At 31.7% G+C, this 25,542-nt stretch overlaps 2 protein-coding genes across 8 annotated transcripts in view; one reads left to right on the top strand and one right to left on the bottom strand.

The window, feature by feature from the left end:
• The window catches only part of LOC107982113, a 729,835-nt gene that overhangs the window by 265,416 nt on the left and 438,877 nt on the right, over positions 1 to 25,542 (top strand). The window lies entirely within an intron of this gene.
• Positions 24 to 24,606, bottom strand: LOC100114080 (protein gooseberry). The gene is made up of 5 exons (XM_008205018.4): positions 23,902 to 24,606; positions 21,023 to 21,161; positions 18,366 to 18,652; positions 5,704 to 6,153; positions 24 to 725 (listed from the first exon to the last, which is right to left on the bottom strand). Exons 1-5 carry the CDS (start codon positions 23,969 to 23,971, stop codon positions 85 to 87), a joined length of 1,587 nt encoding a protein of 528 aa, XP_008203240.1. The 5' UTR covers positions 23,972 to 24,606; the 3' UTR covers positions 24 to 84.

Raw genomic sequence — 25,542 nt, 5'->3', positions numbered from 1 at the left:
AGGAACTACAATGCTCACTATATAAATAAAAATAAAAGTCAATATTTGTTGTTTTTTATCACTGCACAATTAAATCTTACATGATTAATTGTACCAGTTGTAAAATAACTGATGGTGTGTTGTTCTTGATTGTTGAAAATTCTGATTGTAGTGCCCATTAAAAGTTTGATGATGAGGGTGTGACGAATGCAAATGAGGAGCAGCTTGCGGAAGTCCACCAGTAATGCTTGAAGGGCCAGCGTTTGGACTTGGAAGATTAGTCATTCTTGAACTGCTGCTGTTTACTTCACATCCAATTGGCAACGAACTCCAAGTTGATGGAGTCACGTTAAGTTGTTGCTGGTGAAGGGAATGTTGACTTGGTGATATTGAACCCGCAGAAACTTCTGCATTCGTTAAATGATCAGAAGGAGAGTGAGAGCTACCAGAATTTGGCCCTATAATTGTAATTAGTGAATTCGGTGTTGGTGGTAACTGATGCGTTGAAATGCTTTGTTGCTGATGTTGCAATTGTGAGTTGTGAAAACTTGCTGAAGACATGCTCGAAACAGTTGATGAAACCAACTGATGAGAAGATGTGGAAGGTATAGCTAACAGTGAATTTGCGTAACTCATAGAACTGCTAAGAGTGTAAGTAGAAGCAGAACTTATAAGGCTTACTGGTAAGCGAACCGCATCAGACGCAACTTGATGAGACATCGAACTATGTTGCGAAGGATAAAGATCTGAAATCAAATAAAAAAATTAATTAGTGAATTTTATTACAAATGATATAATTTAAGAAGCAAAATTTGTGATGTTCATGAATGTAAAGGTTAGAAATTGTATAGTAATAAAAGATCCGCTGTCAAGTCCTTGGCACTAAGCTTCCTCTTATTTGGTATTTAGTATTGTAAACAAAAAACTGCTGCTATTTCTTTGGCGCGTAGCTCCCTCAAACTAAATTTATAGTTCCAATACATATAATATTGTTTAAATATACAGTATAATATTGCCTTTTTAAAATCTTTTCAATCTTAGTTATTTGACTACAGGAGCAATTTTTTCAGCAAAAGACTATGGTAATCAGAAAGATTAGATCAAAATATTTAAAATAGGAGAAGGATGACAATTCGAGGGGTGAGGCGCAATCAAGTAAAAATTTAAAATTACATATTTTAAATACCATAGGGTCCTCATAAATCCTCAATTTTCTCAAAACATTCTAAACTTTAGTTAGCGAGTTATAAGGTTTAACAAAAATAGTAATTTTCAATTATACAGGCTATACAGGGTAACAAACAAAGAATTTGAATCCTAATATCTTTTAAACTAAACTGTTTTATAAGCTGCAATTAGCGCGCCACGCGCGGCCTTGCGGCCGCATTGGCTTGCCGCCTTGCATCACTTCGCGATGCAAAGCACGTAAAACACTCGCGCTTTGCGTTTTGCGCATAAGGCACGACCGCTGACGCTCGCGCTTCGCGTTCCTAATGCCTGTCGGTGCTTATACAGTATTATCCTGTTTTTTTTTTTCAATATTGTTGTCAAAGTTTTGATTGGTATTCTTCTGGCGGTCATCAAAACTACTGGAAAATTAGTAACTTATTTGTATTTGTATCAATTATTTATTTTTGTTTGTAGATATTCTTAAAATATATCTTATTTTAATTTTATTCTATTGTAATTTCAGATAAATAATACAACACTTTTGTATCGCAGTTTTCAAGAAGAAGTAACAAAAGGATGATATTTCGTTTGTAGGATTTCAATTAGAATATTAGAAAATTGATTGTTTAGGTATTTGGCATAGATTAGAGGGATGTAGTAAGCTACTTAGAGTTTTTCTTCAATCTAAGCAATTTTCTTTATTGAGTTTAGGTTTTTCTAGTTCAGTATATACACTTGAATTTTGAAAATGAATTGTACTGATTAAGCTTAAAAGATTTAATTAATATAGCGTACGTCGTTATATGATGCCAAGTTACACGGATTGTATTCGGCGATTACGTATTTCCTAAATTATGCATTTATTATAATTTAATTTAAAAAGTGGTTTAATTTTGTATATATGTATGAGATAAAGGCCAAAATATAACTTTCAGCTTTTAATAATATAGGAAAATTGCTGAAAATTATTGGGTTGGATGGGGCATGTTGCACCAAAGTTATTATTGAATTTATATATCAAAAAATCGCTTTTAGGGTTGTGTATGTCAAAAAGTGTTAAAAAAAAATGTTTGCCACGGTAAAAAGTTGTATTTTGAAAATGTTTACAACTTTTATATTTAATATTTTCATGTAAAACGTAAATCCGTAATGTTTTATGGCAAATAATTGATTTTTAGCTGTAAATCGATTTTGGGTTGTAAACCGGAGTTATAAGCATTTTCATGATTTGATGTCAATAGAAAAAAGTTGTATTTTAAACATGTCTACAACTTTTACCTTTAACATTTTCATGTAAAACGTAAATCCGTAATTTTTTATGGCAAATAATTGGTTTTTAGCTGTAAAAAATCGATTCTGAGCTGTAAACTCGAGTTATAAGCATTTTCATGATTTGATGTTAATAGGAAAAAGTTGTATTTTTCAAAGATCTATAACTTTTCCATTCAACTTTTTTTGTAGGATGCTTAGAATTCGACTTAGAGCTAAAAAACCGTTTTTAGCAATTTTTGGAGGTGACCGCATTCTGCGTATACGTGCAGGATCAAGCCCAAAATAAATCTGTCAGCTTAGTATTACGAGGGGAGTTCCCACGCAAATTTTTAGCCCGATTGATTAAAGTCTTTCCGAGATAATCGCATCGCAGGAAAATTTTTATTAAAAAAACGCTTAAAAATCGAACAAATTGTGTCCGCATTTCAAAACGACGTAGAGGATCGGGATAAAAAAAAATAGTTTTTTAGCTTTTGCAAAAGGATACTTCTCCTAAAATTTCAGCCCGAGCGGTCGAAAATTGTGTGAGATATCACTTCCGTGTCGCGGTCGTGCCTAAAAAGAACCTAGCCGAGGAAATCGAAATATCTATCTTTTCTCAAAATTTGAACTTAATTAAAGTCTTTTTACTCCCGTAATCATACATCAAAAACCCATTTTTTTTTTCGATTTTTAGCTCAAAAACTAGTCGCCACAATAGCTTAAAATTTTTACAGCAAATAGATGTCATCGTATTTTATTGTCATAAATTTTTTCAAAAAATTTGACAATTTATTTTTAGATATATTATTTACAAAATTTTTTACAAAATCATCTTTTTATCATAACAATTAAACAAAAAGGTCAATCTTAAAAATCTTGCGGGAAAAGGTAGGCAATTCAATGCTCTTTTAGAAACACTATTGCTTAATTTATTGTATGAATCACACCATTAAAAAAAACAAGCATATATTTTTTTTAAATTGAAAAATGGCCATAAAATGGTCAGAATCATAAAAAGAAAATTTCCCCACATTTAGAATCAGAAAATATAAATGCATGTCAAATTTTATTACGATCCGTCGCGTACTCCCGCCTAGAATTTTGACGGTATACATACACACTCAACCATCCACACGGACATTTTATAAAAATTTATGATTTGAACTCCAAATACCTCCTAATACGTATCTATATAATTTTAGCAAAACTAAAAATTTTACTATTACACAACAATTGACCTTATGCGCCCAAATTTTAGAGACGTTCTATTTGATATAACTACTAAAATTTCCGCACTATTACGAGTCGCCAAAGTGCGTACAAAAATTCGATACACCCTAATATATATGTTCTATATGTTGTATCTGACTCCAAACAAAAATTTCAGCGCGATTCCTTCATTTGGCTTCGAGTTCTAACTGGTCAAAGTTGAGGTTTTAAGCAATTTTAGTATTTTTTGCCTATTTTCAATGATTTGTAGCTCATAAGGAATGCATTTTTAACTTAAACTACCCGAATACTTTTTTTTGTGAAATTTTCTGAATTTTTCAATAAAAATACTATGGAAGCCCTATATATATGTTAAGGCTACCTTATTTGCATTTTAAACCTTAAAATATGAATTTTCGATCCAGACTCCGACAACCTCAATACAGTAAAAAGATACCTTTTCATAGTAAAAACCGCTGCCAATTCATTGGCACGTAGCTTCCTCCAACTAAATTTATAGGTCCAATAAATAAAATATTGTTTTAATATATCTATATATCTGCTTGCTAATGTATGAGGCGGTTTTTGATACATAATTTATTATAAGTTTTGGATGTTTCATTGTTGAAAAGTTTGCAGACCCCTCCGTTTTTTATTATAGAATATGAACACTGTCGTCAATTTTTTTTCACAGAAATTCACGCATGTTTTCCTAATGTTTTCCTTACATATGTTCCTAACCAACATAACCATCAAAACAACAGGCTATTCATAAGATAGGTCGCTCGCGCAATTTTTACATTTTAGGTCTTTAGTTGAAAACTTTTGCTTGCCAATAGGACAAAAAACTTTGTTTGCCAACTTTAAAAAAAAACGTTGATTTTGATGTATATGCATTATTTATTTATTACTTACAAAAAAAATTCAATTTTTCTTTTTTACAGTTTAAACAAGAGCGTAGTAGCCATGCCAAAAAAAAATTCACGTCAGTTCCGCTTAATACGTACAAAAAAAGACAAAATTACTTCCGCACGTTACAAAAAAAAAATATAATGTGCACCTGTGTGAAAAGTGATAACCGGAAGTAATGAAGCTGTGTTAATAAAGCAATTTGATAGGTTAAAAAATTAAGAGCTGGTTCGAATAGTACCTAAATTTATAATTTGAATAATAAAAGAGTCCTATATATTAATGGTATATCACATGCCTGCGGCCGAGAAGTGACATTTCCCGTCCGCTGCGCGGACGAGAAAATGTCACTTTCTGACCACTGGAGCATGTAAAATCGCATACGCACGCATACGAATGCTCAGATCGCATGTTTGCCAATACACATGCGATGTGAGACATTCTTTATTTTCCCGGCCTTGGTACGTAATATAATAATATAGTTTCCAATTTTATAACTGCTCTGGAGTTTGTAATAAATAATTATGTAATAATAATCACAGCAACGATTTTAATCTTCTTTAACCTAAAAAATGGAAATCTGTAGTATAATTTTATAATAATTATCATTCTTTTATAAATAATAAGAATCAAACAGATACATACAGCTAGATCGTGAAAAATATTCAAAGATATTTGAGAATTTTTTAGTTTTTAAATGCTTAATATTAGGAGTTTAAAGTTGCAATACGCCCTCTGGTGGATGCGAATTTATCGCCGCCATATTTGATATATATATATATATACTTGCAATGTATAACTAGCGACTTTGTCGCCGCCATTTTTCTGATCGCGAATTAACTTTATACTCCCAATAGTAGCTTCGTACACAAAAAGACTAGATATTTCAGACTTAGATCAGTTATCTTTAGCCTTTCTCTGTGTCATGTGCTGAACACCTCGCCGATGGTAGCAAAAGCTTAATTTTTTTTTCTTATTACACAGAATTACCATACTCCTGTACTAAGTAAAAAAATGAACATACAAATTTTCTGAATGAACCCTTCCTTGTTTATGTTGTACTTTAAAATTTTACTAATATTGTTAATTGAATAATGTCCAATGAACAGTGTAAGAAGTTAAATATGGCATAGTATTAATAAATTAAACTTATTATGCATCAAAATCATAATATATGTTTACCTTGTGCGGGTGAAAAAGGCGCCGTATCCGTCATAATCTGAGAGTTTGATGCTGATTGTAACACTGTACTAGCAGTCGATGCTGATGGTATAGGTGGGTGATTTGTCGTAACTGTTGCATGCATGTGTGAATACGCGGCTGCCGCAGCCGCTGCTGCAGCTGCTGCAGCAGAATAAGGTACTGATGAACTGATATAATTAGTACTTGAAGCAGATTGTTTCCGCAAGCGAGCCCGTCGATTACTAAACCAAACTTGAATGCGTGCTTCAGTCAGTTTTGTACGTTGTGCTAATTCCTCACGAGTATAAATATCTGGGTACTGTGTACGTTCAAAGGCCCGCTCTAGTTCATCCAATTGCTGAGCAGTAAAAGTTGTACGGCTACGACGTTGTTTACGTTTCAACTGAATCCCTGGTTCACTTTCGCAGTCAGAACCAGAACTTGCTTTCCCTAGAAGACATAAAGATTTTTAATCATTCAAATAGACTTTATATTTTGTATTATGTGTTACGAAATTAATCTTTCATTACTATCTACTTTAAAAACAGTCGTAATTATTGAATTCGTTCTCAGGTGAGCTTTCTGCATCTTGAATGGAAATTAAAACTGTACATTCGCAATACACTTCAGTCAGTAACTGTTACAATGTTGTACATTTACATATCTTCGCGTACGTTTTGAATGAGATTCGAACATTTTTACATAATTGTACAGAAACGTACGCGAATGTACGCGGATATATGTAGATGTACAGCATCGTGCCGTATTTTATTCATATATGAATAAAATATCTCCTGTTAGTCATTAAAAATTCCTTTATGTACTCCTATGCCTTAAAAAATCAGAAAATAGATAAATACTACTTTTCTGCACAGTTTCTGCTCACATATGTATAATTGTTTACGTTTGCGTACATTTGTACATTTCGGTACAACCGAGTATGTTTTAGAACCGTAAAATTATACGCATAAAAATTGCTTCTTTAAAACGTATAAAGCTGCACATTTTCGTATTAATGAGTATATTCCATTAATTCTTTGTACGTTCGCGTACGTTGGCGTACGATTTCGTATAATGCTGTATTGAATATTGGAATGCCACTCAAAACGTACGCGAAATTACGTCACCGTACACAGGGCTACAGTAACCTACAAAAATGTATCATAATTGTACGGCGATTTGCGTCATAATACCATTGAAAATTTTCAATTCCGAAAAAATAAGTGGTATTTTACCGTAGCTTGCTATAAAATCGGGAACACGGAAGTAAGTTTTAGTACGATTACGTACATATTTGAATGTCTCAGTAAGTTTACGTACGTTTTGGTTAATATTTAGACATTTCTTGTTATGTTATACCCGATCATATATAAACGTATTAAAAAGAACAGACATTTTACAAAAATTCAACTGAAAACTACAATTTATATTACCATCTGCGCCCTTTCTAATTTTTGAATTTCATCAAATATTTTAACCTCACTCTTATATTTCTTGCATACTTTCTACATACTTTCTGTTAAATGTTTTCACAGGATACCTGTGAAATTCAACTGTAACTATTGTAACTGTTGTTTAATTAAGCAGTACTTTCTGGAAAGCTTAGCGTAAAACTACGATCCATGGTATCCATGGTAAATATTAATAAAATCTATGGCAAACAACAGCAAATTACCAGAAAAGTAGATGTTCCATGCTAGACAACATTCTTTCGATAGTTGAAAAAGTTGCATTCTACAAATTTATTATACGTGGCAATTGAACGTAAAACTTTGTTGTATTTCAGTACATTCGCGTACGTTCGCGTACGTTTGCGTACGTTCACGTACGATTTTGTTGGGATTCGAATATTTTTCATAGCGGCGTATGGCAATATACGTAAACATACGCGAACGTATACGCAAACGTACGTGAACGTACACGAATGAACGCATATGTACGAAAAAGTATACGAACCTATAAATAAAATAAATATTTAAAACCCAAAATTTTGCAGATACTTTGCACATATCTTGAATATACATTTATACGGCTTAAGGCTGCGTCCACAATAGACCATTTTGGCTCCGTATTCGGTACCGTTTGTGTGTATTAGTATATCTGTATATATAACGAATACGGGTGATTGTGGACACAGCTTACCCTTCATTTCTCGATAATTATCTTAATTCGTAGTACTGATCGGTCTTATATACTAACCAATATAAAAACTAAGCGTTTGCGAAAAAAAGCCGGACGCCACGTAGAGGGGGGTCTGTAACAATCATTATTTTTTTAGGTTACTTCATTTTCATACGTTCACTTACGCCTGTGTACGTTTGCGTACGTTCGTGTACACTTCTGTATAATGCTGTACAAAATGTTCGAGTCTTAAACTAAAACATACGCGAACGTATGTGAACATACGACATCGTACAAAAATCTACAGCAGCGTCCCGTAATATAACAAAATCGTACGATTTCAATTACCATTCGTTACCATTCGGGGTTCAGTGTAAAGTATTAAATCAAATATAAATTTCTGAACTTGTAAGGCAATTACTCTGTGAGAAGTAGTTATTTATCAGAATTAAGTTACAGTTTAAGGGGGATATCGAAGTAAATTTAAATCCAATTAATATCCCAAAATTGTGTAATTTAAATCCTATTTGAATAAATATTTACGCATTAACTCCAAACTTTGTAAATTGATGGATCATTTCATTACGGAGGGCAACTATATCATAATTTCAATAGTTATGTTTTCTGCTCTCCATGTTAACAAAATAAATAAGGTAAACAACAGTGAGAGAGTTAACCCTTGTATAAAATAAAAACTTCAACAAATAGATGTTCAACTGACGACGTTTCGTTGGTGTGGTTTCCAACCTCTTCAGATCAATTTTTACAAGTGTCACATATTAAGTTACAATATTAAGAGGAAAAAATTCCTTGAGTCAATCACAGTCATTAGCTGAGCACAATGCCGTCATTTCCGGGTCATGGAGCAGGGGTACCTGGACGTCACGCGTGGCACATTCCGAGCCGTCTCGGTGCCGTCATTCGTCCGACATCATGTTATCGGGGCGTATAGATAGACAGCTTCAAGATGGCATTATGCTGACATAACGTGCAGCACAGCGATGTTCTGTGAGAGTCAGCATGAGCTGTTATCTGGGTAAATAGTATATTGTGCAACTAGGGGGGGAGGGGCGGGCTATTTCTAACGAGGGTGTCTGCAGCGCCCTCGACTCCAACTCGTGCTTAAGTCTCACCCGAGGTAGAAATTGCCCTCCCCCCTCTCTTGTTACACACTGTACATTTTTGATAAGTACCTGTAAAGACCCGTTTTTATGCATATAGAGTGAATGGTAAGTTGCGCATTTTAAGTCGTAAGCCTTTTTCAAAAATATTCAAAATTTTTCAAAAATTTGATTTATTCTGAGTTTTTTTGAGTAGCTGGAGGGAATAGCCATTTTCTCCCGCACGCTTGAAATGAACAGCAGCAAGAGCCTTTTTCATGCATGAAAAACGAATGGAACTAGTACATTGTACAACAAGGGGCGAAAATGGGCTTTTCCAAGCGAGGATAATGTTTGAGCACGAGTGGTAGTCGAGGGCGCCGTAGCCGCCCAAGACGGACACGAGTGTTCAAACATCACCCGAGTCTGGAAAAGCACATTTGCCCCTCGTTGTTCACCGTGCTTTTTATAACAAGTGTATAAGGAAGACCATTTGGGTCGCCTATGAAGTGGATCGAGAATGGAGTTTTTCGAGTCGTCCACTACGGTGGGCGTGTATAGATTCATATATATGTGTGTATATATATATGCATATATATTTTTTATTTATTTAAATATATTTTTAGTAAAGCTTTTAAAATTTAGTAAATCAAAATTTTAATAAACTGCAAATTTTGAAAAATTTTGAGAATTTTGAAAATTTGAACATTTGAACATTTTGAGAAATTTTGAAAATTTTGATATTTTGGAAATTGTTTCAACAGTTTTTAACGATTTAAAGCTTTAGTAAGGAGATGAAAAAAAAATGAATCGAGCGGACCGAAAATGGTCGTTTTCGCCTCTAGAGGCGAAAACGACCATTTTCGGTCCGCTCGATTTCCGATTATTGTAGGCTCGTTCTACCTATATAGGGGGCGAAAATGGATTAATTGATACATGTATTGTGATCAGGGACTCTCACTCTACTTTTTGTGTGACGCTCGGAAAACCCCATTTTCGGCTCAGTTTATAGGCGCCGAAAATGGTCTTTTTTATGCACGTGTTACAAAAATTGAGTTTTGCACGCAACGGAAGGAAAAGAACTTTTTCTCCCGCTGCTTTAAGATTTTAAAAATCGTCATAAAATGTTAAAAATTGTTAGAAAATGTAAAAACAAGTTAAAAAACGTTGAAATGTAATTTTTTTCAATATACTGTAGTGTCCTCAATTTTTCATTCGTTTTCTGTGCACGAAAATGGGCCTATTTATGCCCTAGTTAAAAAAAGCATGGTGTGTAACAAGGGGGAAGTGACTTTTTCAGAATTGGATGATTTTTTGAGCACTCGTGTCCTTCCATTCGTGCTCAAACATCATTCTTGCTAGAAAATTCCAATCTCCCCCACACAAGTTACACAATATACCATTTTTAGTTACTGATACTACAAAATCGAAATAATGTTATTTATGAAAGAAAAATTTACATATTGAATAAGTTAAAGTAACATTCCAAAATATCAAAATTTGAGTACTTTATACGAGTTCGAATAAGGAAGATGCACCCATTGTGGATAACCAAAGGGAATCCAAACCGTATAAGCTGATTTTTTTGCTATATTTACAATAATTACGGTACGTACAAATTGTAAATATTCGAAAACTCAAGATTGTTTGTTTACATGTAAAGAAATTTTGTTTGAGCCCGTTGTTTGGGGTTAGGGTAAAAATTTTGAAAAATAAAAATTAGAAAGGGTAAAGATTAGAAATTCAAAATTTATAAACTGAGGTTTTGAAATGAAAAAATTTGTAAAACAAAAATATTGTGTTGAAATATTGCGAAAGGTAATATTTGTGGTTAAAAAATTGCAAAAGTAACATTTTTAGGAATTTCCAAATTTAGGTTTTTAAAATTATAATTTTGTAATATTTTGGGACTTTTACCTTTTGTTATAAATTATTTTTCAAAATTTGTCCCCTTACCCTGTTGTTTTCCGTCAATTTTATGTATATTTTCAAAATGCATATTATATTTCCTCAAAGCGTTTCCAGGCTCGACAATGCTCTTTTTGGCTATTGTAAGCGTTTGAATAATCAGCATGGCAATCTGTTGATAAAACACGGTCTGTACTGGAAAAAAGACTCCTTCGGTTATGAAAGAAAAAGTACGTCTACGCCTTGAGGTGATAAGGCGGAACGATGCGATTGCTTATAAATAGAAACCCTACGAATGAATCCTGTATTCAGTTTTAACTTTTCCTCAGGATTAACAAAACAAATAAATTTTGGGTTAACAGATTTTGATAAAGGGATCTGGATAGGAGCAAATAATTTAAAAAGCTCAAACAACCCTTGATAATAACAATCATAATTAATAATATTTATAGGGTTTCCATCATACTTTTACAGTACACTTTATTTTAAATATATCTGCTTGAAATGTGTACTAGCCAAATCAAGAATATAGAGATGAATTCTTGCTCTCTCTCTTTCTCCTCCCTTTCTTTCCTCTCTGTCCCTCCTTCTCTCACACAATTTTGATTCGGCAAACCTCAAAAGAATACTTGCTTTCAGCTTATTTCACACTTCGCTTACTATCGGCTCTATTTTTTTTTTTTTTTTTTTTTGTTCGGAGAGTTAAGTGACCTGCAGCGTCATGATTTTGGTACGATCTTTTGTTCTTGTGTTTGAAAGAGAGAAAGTATATGTTCGTGTGAGTGCATATAAGCGCGTGAAATAAAATAGATTATGAATGTATTGATTTTGAAAATTCTCAAAAATGTTATGATTTTTCGTTATTTGAAATTGTAAAAATATTTTAACAGAGCAACTGCTTTTTTTATAATAAAAGTTTTATTCTATAAGTATGCATTTACTGTCTGTGACTTTATACATAAGTTAGATGCATTTTGCTAGTGAAATATTTGTCGATGAGTAGCCGAGAAATCAAAGCACTTCTCTCGTGTTATACTGTTTTCTGAACATTTTATTATTAAAAGAAAACTATGCGATGAGTGCTTTGGATTCGGGGTATTTTCTGCACATGTATCGCAAAATGTTATATCCATTACGATTATTATTAGTTTTTGTTGTTGTTTAAGTATTGCGTTACAGATAGACACTTTATTATGAGTTTCGGCAGAATTCTTCACATGAGAAATGGGACACTTCACGGTCAAAAAACTGAGGTCTTGTATTTTTAAGGGCACACTTGTCAGGCCAAGTTTTTTAGTGGACTTGTGGAAATGTGATGAAAAAGAGTAGCACCTTAAAACCACATGAAACAACAAAAATTTACGGATTCCTAATTACCGAAAAATTACCTTTTTGGTAATTAGTACCTAATTGCATTTTTCCGGTTTTTATGGATAGCTAAGTCCAAGACATTCAAATAAAAATATTGTTGAAAATGACCGTCGATATCAAAAGTAATGAAGATTTTAAAATAGGGTATAACTTGTAAAAAATGCGAAAGTCTGACTAAAAAGTAAAAATTATGACTTTTAAGGCATGTTAGACTCGTTAATTTTCTACCAGGATACTATTTTCATTATAAAAATCAATGTACTAACTTAGTTAAAATCTTCAGAATCCAAGTACGTCCCGTCATTTTTAAGTCCTAGATGAAAATAAAAATTATAGTTTTTATTTCATTTTGTGGACACTACTGGACGTTTCCGCACGTTTGTGTAGGGTAATGTTAAAATTTGGACACATCCCACGGAATCGTACGTTATCTCACAGAACCTACCAGACCTTACGCCAATATACGAAAACAAACCGTATTGTCTTAATAACTTTATTGTCGATAATGCAAATGCATGTGCTTATTATTTAAAATATCGCAATCATTTATAAATGATAAAAATCTTATTAGTTATAGTCATATATAAACCATTTATCTTTATGAAAGCCAGAAGTCACAATTATTTTTAAATAGATTTGCGAAAGCGACCATTAGGAAATGTTTAAATTAAGAATTTGCATTTGATATTTTTTATTGATAAAATACAAATATATTTCAATTGTGTATTAATTTATTTCAAAAACGCTTAGAGAGCATATTGAGTAAATTAAATATGTTTTCTAAGCGTTTTTAAAGGATTGCACACTAATGTTTCTTTATGTACTTTAGCATATTCTCTGTACGTGTTCGTACATTCGTGTGTACAACTTAAAACGTGCTTAAATGTACATCATTTTACAGTAATTTACATCGCAGTGCTAATTATTTTTCCTATCCACGGTAGTGTAGTAAATTTTGCTGAAGTTTTTATAGATCATTTTTCTCAGCTCATTTTTGCACTTGTATCGGAATGTTCTGATACGATACTTGTTAAGTAAGTGGCCCATTGCACTAACCGAATATCGCTAACCTTATGCCATAAAATAATGGACTACTTAATTGACACGTGTAGTATAACGTTCTATTAAAAATCAAAAAGCTTCTTAAGGCAATTAAAAACATTGATTATTGGACTTATCTGGAAGGTTTCACTACGCAATACTAACTAACCTTACTTCGCGATATTAAATAGCAGCCCTCGCTGAATGATACGAAATTTTCTCTTCGCATAAATAAACTTCATCTATCTATTTATGTATCTATCGATAGATAACTTTTAATCACAAAAAGTGCTTACTGATAAATCTGCAGCTAAAGTTGCAGTCTGAGATGCATATTTGCTGCATATTTTCGGCATACATTGTATGAAATTGTTCTACAGACACCTTTGTAGAAGTCATAGTCATACTGGTTTAGTTCGAAGTTCTATCTTTTAAAAAAGTCAAAAATTAGCAAGATATCTTGTATCATCTCAAGGCTTTAACAGACTATCGGTCGCTGTACGGACGTAGGCGTCTTTTCTAAGAGTATATTACGATACAAGTGGCATAAATAGTCCATTACGGCACGGCGCGTATTAGCACCCGAGCATAGCGGACTATTTATGCCACGAGTATTGTACGCTATTTTATAGCACTGACTAGCATAAATCCACTGTCACGTCTATCCGTGGCCTAAACAGTCCATTTTTGAACCGTGCATTTTAGCGCCCGAGCGTAGCGAGGGTGATCAGCACGGTGCAATAATGGACTATTTATGTCACGGATAGGCGTGACATAGATGCGGATTTATGCCACACAGTGCTATAAAGAAGCTTTGCAATAATAAGTTTTGGAATTTATGTAGAAACAGTTGCAAATGTATTTTCATGCAAGATAGTTATCAGAAAAAGCTATATGTTATATTTTTTATTGATTTGAAAAAATTTTTTGTAACACAAGCACGATTTTCGCGTCTTTCTGACCTATTAAGCGGGACTAAAGTAACTTTTTTTCAAACTGGCGGGCGAAAAAAAATGAAAAGCACCCGCTATAATATTTTAAAGAAAATGGTCAATAGTTTACATCAAATATACATATATGTGTGTGTATATATGAGTATGTACATATGTGTGTGTGTGTGTGTGTGTGCGCGCGCGTTTATGTATGTAAACGCGGAAATCAGTACATGCGTTACAAAAAATATGGTGTGCACCAAGGGCTAAGTGGGCTTTTTGGCCTCGTGTGGTTGCAGTACTTGTCTGCAGCTCCTACTGCAAACTCCGCACTCGGCCTAAAAAAGCCTACTTTACGCCCTTGATGCAGAATATTTTTTCATTAGATTTTCCAGAACATTTAACTCAATGAGCATGGCTACTACCATTCCTTAATTGCGGATGATCTGCTCTTATAAACCGTATCACTATACAAAATTTGAAAATAATTTAGTCATTTCAGCTTTTTTATTTTCTATGTAAACGATGCCAGTTTATAAAACAGCAAAAGCAAGTAATTAAAATGTGGGACCACCCATGTTTTTCGTTACCAGTTTTAATCAATCATATTCTTGTGAGTATGTGTGCGCGCGCGTATGATTTGACTGTCCCTTACTTCAGTTAGAAATTTTTTTCTATAGCCTTCATATCCAAGTTATAAAAAGGGTCCTTTCTATGTTTTTGAATAAGGGAAAATCTTTTACAATCGAATATTTTGATATGCTGTCTTTTTTCTTTAGGATTCATCGTGCCCTCTTTCTTGAGGCTTTTCTTTCAAAAAGAACAGCTCAAACCGCTTCAGAAGGCCCGACAAGAGACCGCACAAAGGTATCGACTTTTATGACTATCCTCTCCCTCCTTACCTCATTCTCTTGCTCTCTCTCTCTCTCTCTCTCTCTCTCTCTCTCTCTCTCTCTCTCTCTCTCTCTCTCTCTCTCTCTCATTCTCTTTCTCGAACTGACGTATGTTGTATACCTCCTATATACCCTGCTACGGCTCTTTCATCTTTGCCGTCGGCTACCTTTAAATGATCCTTGCGATGAACCATCTATAGCACACACTTCATTTATCTTGTCGCAAGGTCTCACGTGATGCAAAGAAATGCCTCAAAATATTGTAGCGATGATGGAAAAAAATGTATGCAAAATGAGGAAAAAAATATATGAATGTTCTAAGAATATAAAGTTCACTTATGACTAGTATAGAAAGAAAATTAAACAAATTTCTACAAGAAGAACGTTTTTTTATAGCCAATATTTAATTGTTATCTTTTATATGTTATCTCGCACTCATTATTAAAACTCAAAATAGAGCAGATCACTGTATTAGAAAAACATATCTCAAAGCTTTTCTAAAATTAATTTACAAAATTCAGAAAACTTAAAATTAAAACGTGAACGTGATTTTTTTACACATTAATATAATATAGTCCTACATAGGTAATTCTGAAAAAAAAAACAATACAAATATATTTCACTAACACAAAATTTTGCACGGATTTTCCCTGACTAACCCAGTTTTGCTGTAACAACTACGGCAATAATGTCAGTCAGTTTTCATTGAAGGCACAAATTTTATAAATTAAATGGCATCAACAATGAATAATGGTTGTTTGAGCAACTTATTACATAGGAAATTTTTATCCTTACCCAACAGGAACAAAGAATTATTGTTATTAAAACAAAAAATTATCTTAGTCATGAATTGTAACGCTAGTGCAGGGTAAGGGTAAAATTTAAAAAAAATAAAAAGTAGAAAGTGTCAAATTACAGAAGCAAAATTTTAAAACAAATTTTGAAATAATGCAATTTCTTAATAAACTAGATTTTGAACAGCGCACGTTGCGCGCTTTAACCTTCAAGACGTTTAGACTTCTTGACTTAGACGCATGTGCACTACATGAGCCAATCACAACATTATTTTGGCTTTGCAACATCTGGTCATGACATTTTTTGTATAGTAGAAATGCCGAATTGAAATATTACAAAATAGGGAATATCAGGAGTTCAAAGTATTTTATGTTCGAATCTCTTATTTAAAATTTATTTTTTCAACGATCTTATTTTTATGACGTGCTGCACCTCGCCGCTCGCCATTCTCACTAATATTTGCAGTTTTAAAATTTCACCTTTGATTGTAAATTAATGTGTAGTTTCCTGATTTTAAATCTTTATTTTTTCAAATTTTTAGCCCCTCCCCTTTTTCCTTGATAGAAACGTAATCCCAGTAACTGGCAAGTTCTTAGGTTCTTAATCTAAGAATTTAGTAGTTTTACTTGCCAGTTTTTGTTACAAAATATAGCGCTTTTATTAGATTAAGTATTTTTAGAGTAAGTGCCCATAATAGTTAGGCAAGCTCTAGATTGAAAGATATTGAAAGCTCGGTAACAAACTTAGTGAGAATTTTTATTAAAAGAACGTATTAAATAACGATGTATGTGAAAAATTGTTCCCGAAAAATTCAGCCTGTCCGAAAGTCTTCCAGGAGGCGAAATTTATATGACCACGCGCCTTAATTATCTGAGCCACGCGAATGTTATTATACGATGTGCACGGACTGCGCCACTTGCATAAATTAATAACATTATTTGCCTAACGCTTAAATACAACAGTTTATCGTATTCCACTATAACTTATCGAACTTATAGAATTATCAATACCTATATAAAGCCTACTTCTATATCATTAAAAATAGGTAGTAACCGGAAATGTATAGACTTCTAAGATGTGAATAGTTTTTTCTATTTTAACTACCTAGTTCTTAGGTTTTTCAGGGTAACTTTAACATCGAATGACTGTTAAAATCAATTATACATTGTTCATGATAGGGATGTGCGAATCAATCTCGATTTTTTTTTATTTTGATTGTAGAGTAAATGTAGGATGATAAAAATCTAACAATAAGTATATGACTTTTTCCTTGTTTCGTAACAGTGATATGTTACTTCAAGCTTCAAGTACTTTTTGGAGTTTTTGTCTAAAAAATAACTTAATTGATTATTTGGTGCGATTTATCAACCTCTCGACGTTTGTTTTTTATTTTGAATCTATTGATTCTGCTTAATTAATATGTTGACTTAAAATCTAAACACTGATAATGTATTATTGTATCTTTGATTTTATTATATGCACCGCAATTTCGTAAGCAAATATAAAATTGGGCCTTTGACTCGCACATACCTAGTTCATGACGAAAGGATTGACATGCCTGCACACGTACATATTTGCAAAAATATAATAAATTTTTATTTTATTTAGGAGTTAACATATAATTGGTTAAAAGGTTAATGTATAAGCAAGTAGGAACAACAGAAAGAGTAAAAAAGAAACTATAATCACCAAAAAATGAGACATTTTAAATCTACAGATGAACTGCAGCGGCAAGAAAATTACAGAGCAGAGTGAATCGCTACTGTGCGCACGGTCCTTATTGTAAGATAGCTGCTCACACTAAGAAACTAGTAATTTAGAGCAGAACAAAAATTATGAGTGATTAATATGAAAGGATGCCTGACGGTCGATGAACTCCAAAAGTTCATTTTTATAAAATACATATAATACTATTTTTAAATGAAAGAATAAACAAAAATACTGAAATAATTTCAACTAGATTGAATGATAGTGTTACTCTTGTAATTGTTGTACAATTGTTTATGTAAAAAAATAATTGTTTTATTAAAGATAATGGTAAAATTAGAATAACAAAAACAAATAATAAAATCACTAATAATCACACTTTAGAAAAAATAATTAAAAAATATAGTCGCTATAATTTAATTTGAGTTATTTTAACTTTAAGATCTAAAGATCGCTATCAGTGCTAATTTAAGAAATTATATTAGTATCCGATAAAATAAGAAAAACAATGTGGTTGTACATTGTATTTTCCGACTGTTACAACAAAAATTTTTAGTTTAAAAAGCTCCACTAAGATTTTTAATTTTCTTGTTTCCTGCTTTCTAAGATCTTGTAATTAACTATTTGTGCAAAATATGCTTAATGACAATTTCTGTATTATTTTAAGATCATAAAAAGTGCAGCTTTAATTACAAATAAGAAGCAACAATTTGAATCATATTTATTAAAAGAAATACAAAGAAAAAAAACAAATTACAACATTTATTTTAATTTTTATTATGTGGCATGCTTACCATCGTTAAGTTTGGCATCTTCGGGATCACGATCTCTGATAAGGCGAGAAATGGCAGAAACACTTGGGGCTGTCGTTCTGTCGCAGATACCCTCTTTTATCAGTCGATCTCTCACCTCCCAAGAAAAGATGCTTGGATTATCACGCTTGTAACTCTCAATTTTTGATTCAACTTCCGGTGTGGCTACGCGGGGTTTGCTGCCACCTATAACACCAGGTCTTATACTTCCAGTTTCTTGGTAACGATTTAGGATCTTTGAAACACAGCCATGTGACACTCTCAGATTTCTATGAACAATTACATGTTTATTAATTTTTAAAATGTTATGTCTTAAGTTTTCAAATATTTTAAAATGATGGATATAACATGACATTTAAAAATTAATGCCAACAGCAATGATTTTAATCGTGAATAAACACTATTCCATTACGAAAATAATGTGCAGAAATCTGTGCATAGATCTCTGCACATTATTTTCATAAAGGTTAAATTTAGTTTGAATGAATCTCGATCTGTACATGATAATACAATAATTGCAAGTTGATCGCGATACTAATTTTGTATACAGTAATGCACTAAAAAAAATTAAAGTTAGTTGGTGTAGCGATATTACTTATTCGAAACGCAGTATTGTTGTTGGAACTAGTAGCTTAGCATAGTAGTGTAACATTGCGCATGTACAATTATTATTATTATTGTTCGTCAAGCTATTTCCCATATAACTATGCAGGCAATACTTATTCTCTCAAGTTAATCAAGTTAATCAATTATATACCTAATGCGATCATAACTAACCTATAAATAAATTCAATTCTAAAAAGACAAAATCTACGAAGTTCCGTGATAATTGAATATCTTCACAAATTTGGTTTGTTACGACAACTAAATGCAACTCAGTACAATAATAAGGGGCGGCAATATCTAAAAACAATAAAATATACAATGAAAAACCAAGAGCAGACCAGCGTAGTGAGTTGAATAAATCATTCTATCGAAACTAGAGATCAAATAGACTTTTAGTTTTTTCGGCATTAAAAACACAAGCGGGTGTCTGATGATTACAGAAAACCTCACATAACCTGCAAATATCGTTATTTGACCGAATAATGTTAAATGCGTTTCAATTAATATAGGGAACAGACCGGTGTAGTGTTATGTTCTAAGATTCATTTTAGTAAATCTAGAAGTCAATCAGACTTATAGTTTTTTTTTTTTGCATTGAAAATACGAAATGTCCTATGATGACATTTCAAAGCATTAACTCCGGCTGCCCCTTAATTTAACTACATCAGCGATATGCACGTTTTTGTTTTTAAAAAAAGATAGTTATCATGACCGAATTTTTGTTACTGAAACAAACAATTTTTTCAGTGTTAATGCGTGACCTAATGCTGACGTACTAATTATGTGATTTAATGACTGTCAAAATAATTATGTTGACAGGGTACACAATTTTAGAAAAATACACTTTATAATATCTATACGAAAATGTCTTCCCTGTAGTGTTATAAATTATCTTAATCTAGATTCTAAGCAATACGCGTTACGCACACATAAAAACTAATTTGTTCAACAAATTCAATTTGTTCTTTTTATAGATAAAATATGCATACATTTAAAAAGCTTGTGTTGGTAGACTTCACCCGATGTTCAAAACGTACATAGCTCAAAAATAAGAAAGGTTGATCTCATAATTGTAACTTTTATTGTTTCTTAATTTAAAAAAGATTATTTTTAATCATCAATAGATTTTGTAGCTGTTATTCGAAATATCATACAGCTACTTTCACAAAAAGAGGCTTTCGGAAAACAAATTTTTCTAGATCGTTTGGGAATGTGCTTCCCGAGAACTAAAAAATAAAAAAACACTTTTTCTTGATTTAATGGGCTTTAAATCTCAGACTGCATCAAATCTATTTTATAATCTGAATTCTAAAATAAATGGAGTTAACACGTATAACTTAGCTAAACTAAATCATTATAATCCTGCGAAAATTTTTTTACTAATTAAGATGTTCTCGAAGATCAGAAAATGACTTATTTGAAAAGATATAGATACATAATCAAAGATTCATTGAATTTTTTATCTAAAAAAAGTTAAAAAGAAAACATTTAAAATGAGATTAAATGTTTAATTAATTACATCTCTACAATTGTACAAACTTAAAGTTTATATTATTCCATAGAACTTATATTAGATTCTTACAAGCACCAGCGCAACTAAAAATACCAATTTCAATTTTTTATCATGACATCATTTTAACTTGTGATTTTTAAAGAATGTGAATACATGTCAAGCTCATCAGGCCCGGGGAAAATTATTTATATATGCCTATCTGTAGCGTAAGTAGTGTAAAGTAAAAAATTGCGTAATTTAAAAAGGGTCATAAGCTAATAGTTCAAAGTAAATTGTGTTCACTAATACGTGTAAATAGACATTTTAACCTGATAAAGTTTGCAGTACTTGTCATTGGCTCGTAGACGCACTCGCTTTAGACTTGTACTAAAAATTTCGCACTCGGTCTAAAAAAATCCAGTTTACGCCCTTGGTTCACAGTATAATACTATTTGATGTATTAATTGATGTACGTAAAAATTTTATTTTGTACATAATTACGGTGCCAATACAATACGTATCACACATCTTGAATTATTACCTTGATATCACACAAGGTCGTACACCTTGAGCTGCCATTTCAACAATTTTCAAACGAATATGATTCGGTAATGGTCGTCCATTGATAAAGACACCTCCTAACTGGTTAACACGACCTTGTCCAGGAATCGAGTTTAAATCTGAAAATAATTAATATTCTTTGAGTTCTATGAGCTCTACAAAGGGATAAATATCCTAGAGAAAATAGAAAATGTAAAAATCTATAATAAAAAAGAAGAAAATGTAACATATTGTTACGTTAGAGTAAGTGCCCAAGCTACTTTTATACCACTTTTCAACACGCAAAAAGTTCCGATAAAAATACAGAAAAAGAGCTTCTATTAAAAACATCGTTAATAATGCTGAATCTGCTAAGATATTACGTACAATTTAAATTATTGAAAAAAATCATTAAAAATTTTAAGTTAATATGTACCTTTTTCGTGATTTTTCAATAATTTAATAGTACGTAACCATTTATCAGGTGAAGCCTTTTAAACGAATTTTTTTAAATTAAAAGTTCTTGTTCCTCATTATTATTATAGTAAATTTTTAGTTCGCGCTCTCATAGACTTAGTACAATAAAGAATACCTAATTTCGTTCAATTTAAATGTCCAGTAAAAGGATAAGGGTAAACATTTTGAAAATATAGAAATTCAAGTATCAAACTCAATTATGAAATAGTAATATCACAAGATCAAAGTCGTTTATTTTAAAATTTTGAATTGAAAATATTTTTTAACAATCTTACCTTTCTAATATTTTTAGTTTTAAAATTTTACGTTTATTATAAATCAATGCGTAATTTTCGGATCTTAAATCTTTATTTATTACCCCCACTCACGATAAAACACTGTCATAAGGCATATTTTGCGACTTAGAGAGCGGATTTGTATGGTTTTAAATATACAGAATTAGAAAAAAATAGCCAGCGTGTCTCGACTTTTTTTTCACCATTTCCTGAAGAAAAAATAATTTTGTAAGTGTAATTTTTCGTAGGATTCTTTATAAAGATCATCTATGAAATTTCTGAACGTTAAGAAATTATTATGTTCATGGTGAATCATTTGAAATACTTTATTAATTATTTAATCTTTATTATAAAAACTAATATAAAAAACTATGATTGTATAATACGATTAACTGCCCTGGTAGAAATGTTAACGGTTAATAAGCTAAGTTTTAAGACACTTAGCTAAGTCGTGGTTAACGATTTAACTAAATAAGCGTTTAACCGTTATAAATGCATAGATATGACGCATCAACTCATGATAAAACGAAACTTTTGCTCGAAATTTGTCAAATGACTGTTACAATCTAAAAATTGTAGAAAAATACGTTACAATCGTAAAAAATCCAAATATTCGTAATAAGACATATATATACGTTTTAATGCCAAAAAAAGGGAAAAACAATTTTTAACTTAATAATAATACTGATGTGGTATTATAGATACACATCACTAAAATATTAGCAATCTTTTAATTAATTTTTTTACATTAAAATTTGGTAAAACTGGCCAATTAAACTTAACTTTTTAACGAATTTCAACCGTTAATTTTCTACCAGGGTGGCTTAGAAAATTGAAAGAATCTATTAAATTGTCGATTATAATAAAACTTTATACAAACTAAAAATATCCATAGGTAGGTTTGAAAAATTATCGAATAATTTAAAAAGATTAAATTTAGCAGTAATGTCATATTTATAAAATTTTTATAATGCTCATAATTAATATATAAATAAGTTTATGAACAACTTGATGATAGTAAGATTTATAAGTAATTACTCACTTAAATATACTTAAATTAGTATCTACTTTAGTAGAAATATACAACTTTTATTAGAGAACATGATAATCAAGTAGGGTTATTTTTACTCAAAGTAAAAGATTAAAAAACTATGCGAAATATTGAGTTTTACAAAATGGTATAAGTTTATTCATTAAAAAATATTAAAAAGGATTAGGCAGTCAAGTAGACTAATGTATTATATATGTATATTAACCATCACTTAGTATCACTCTTTTTGTCTTTTCGGTAAATAACTGGGATTTTCTGCTATACAATACTTTCAGTTCTTCAACATGGTTAAACTCACGAGAAAATGATTAATTAGAACAAATAAATGTCACAACGTAAGTGCAATATATCAGCTGCTGAAATTGCTCAACCATGTAACTAAGGCAGTTAGCTATAATAGTTCGTTTGAAACTCGAAGTTATTTGTTTTATTTTTAATTTATTGCTATTTCTCTTACAATTCACGTATATAATTATGCAAATTAAGATATAAAAACGAAAATATGTAACTGTAGCAGAAATAAAAACTTGATATCGCCTGGTATTAGAATCAACTGCCGCAAACATTATTAAATAATTTTTCACGCAACCATGGATTTTTTGTAAAATTTTGTATTTTTTCAATAAAAGTATTTTTTGTAACATATATAATATACATTTTGGCTGTCTTAACTGAAATTTAAAACGTGAATATTTGAAAAATGAAAGCTGACCATTTCGATATAAAAAATTTATAAAAAACAGACATAAATTCGAAAACATGCTAAAATTTTTAATTTCGATACGACATAACCCGGAACTAGTTTAAAAAATTGTGCTGAAAATTTTGTAAAAGTCTTGTAGAAGCACTGTATTTATACGTGTATATTAATCTGGTAAAAACTATATCTACGGTATAATTGAAAACCACCAATATATGACAATCAAAATTAAGACACATTATTATTTAATTATTCTGATAATAATAATTTTATTATTAATTTTAAAATCAAAAACAGACTTTTTATCGCAAGTAATTGTATAACTGAGAAGGTATTCTTGTTATTTCAAACATATATAGTTAAAAAAAAAATCTTACCTTGGAAAGGATACGTAGAAAAACAAGGTCGCATCATGGAATAGTTTGACGTAACTGAGGTAACCGTCATTTCACACAATTGAGCCGATTTTCACTAAGATTTTAGTAGATGATTTTTCTTTAACAGATACGTAACTGTTGATTGTAGCTACTTCTGTATCACGTAACCAGTTTTTATCACTAAACACTGTCGAATTGCTACTGTCATAGTTCACAACAAATAATTTGTATGTAATATCATGAAAATATGAAATATTTTTTTCATAATTTTTCTATCTATCACTCTGTTTATATACGTTTACATTATTCTTGTTGATATTTAACTAAATTAAGACTTAAGCGGAAAAAGTATGATAAACGAGTCGTATTCATAAATAAATTAAAAAATGCTTTTATGCTTCTTCTATTTCTTGTTACTCTTTCGTATTCGACTTTCTGATCTCGACTGAGCAAAACTTGTCGCTGTTCTGTACTCTTGAGTTACTCGAAAGATCAAGCCGCGCCTACTCTCACAGCTCAAAAGGCACCGCCGTCCACATTACTGTTGCTTCATGGACTAGTATAGTACGAAGTTTGGTCACAAAAGTGCAAGAGAAAGAGGGGGAAGCAAGTGGGGGAAAAATATGGTTGGTGCCGGTTGAAAGTAAAAAAAGAGAAATGAATAAGGGAAGGAAAGTAAGTGAGAAAGAACCAGACCGTCCCCCACTTTTGTGTTGTGCACGCTGCCTGGTAGCGCTGTCAGGCTAAATGGTAGCCCGCAGGGGCCGGACGCCTGCAATCTCTCCCCACTACTTTATTAAAGACAGAAGCAAATGTGGCGCGGCAACGGCGGTGCTTTTGATCCCCCTGGCGGTCTCAGGTGAGAGGCCCGTCACAAGAGAGCATGCTGAACCAATAGGGGCCTGACAGTGGGTTCAACACTGCGCCTAGCTTACCCGGCGGTCCAAGACACGCCCATACGCCCCTCTTCTACTTCCTCTTCTCTTGTATGTTCACTTAAGTTTCAGCTTTACTCTCTTGCCCCTTCCGTGCCCTACCGCAGAGCCCAATACCTGCGTACTCATTGTACAACCAAACACTATAATGCACCGAACAAGAAAATATATGAACAAATATGGTAGAAAAACAAAATAGCTAATTTTTTTTTCAAAATTTTTTATAAAAATAAAAAAATACCCGTATTTTCAATATGTTGAAAATATTTAAATTCGAGCAAGTATGAATTTTGTTTTTTATTTGCGTAATGTAGCAAATTAATTTAATAAATGTTTATCTGATTATATCAGTTATGTAAAAATACACATGTTGCCATATTCTTAAATATTTTCTAACGCTATGACTCTGCATACAACAAAGAAAAACATTTTGTTAATCCGGTGAGTTGAGTGAAAAACCAAAATTGCAGTTAATAAAATAATAATAACAAAAATATAATATAACCCTAAACAACTATTCGAGTCCATGTTGTAATTGATATTTGATTTTCAAAGTTGTCGTAATATACCTTTATATATTAATAAATTAATATAAACTACTTATAATGATATTATTATTAATTTTTTCTTAAAAAAGATCAAACACATGTAGCGTTTAATAGTTTTATTGTCTCCGAAAACAATCTATACACAAAATTTTTATAAT

Source organism: Nasonia vitripennis (genome assembly GCF_009193385.2).
Source record: "Nasonia vitripennis strain AsymCx chromosome 5 unlocalized genomic scaffold, Nvit_psr_1.1 chr5_random0007, whole genome shotgun sequence".
In the NCBI taxonomy this organism is placed as follows: Eukaryota; Metazoa; Arthropoda; class Insecta; order Hymenoptera; family Pteromalidae; genus Nasonia; species Nasonia vitripennis.
This window is presented reverse-complemented; position numbering and strand designations above follow the sequence as displayed.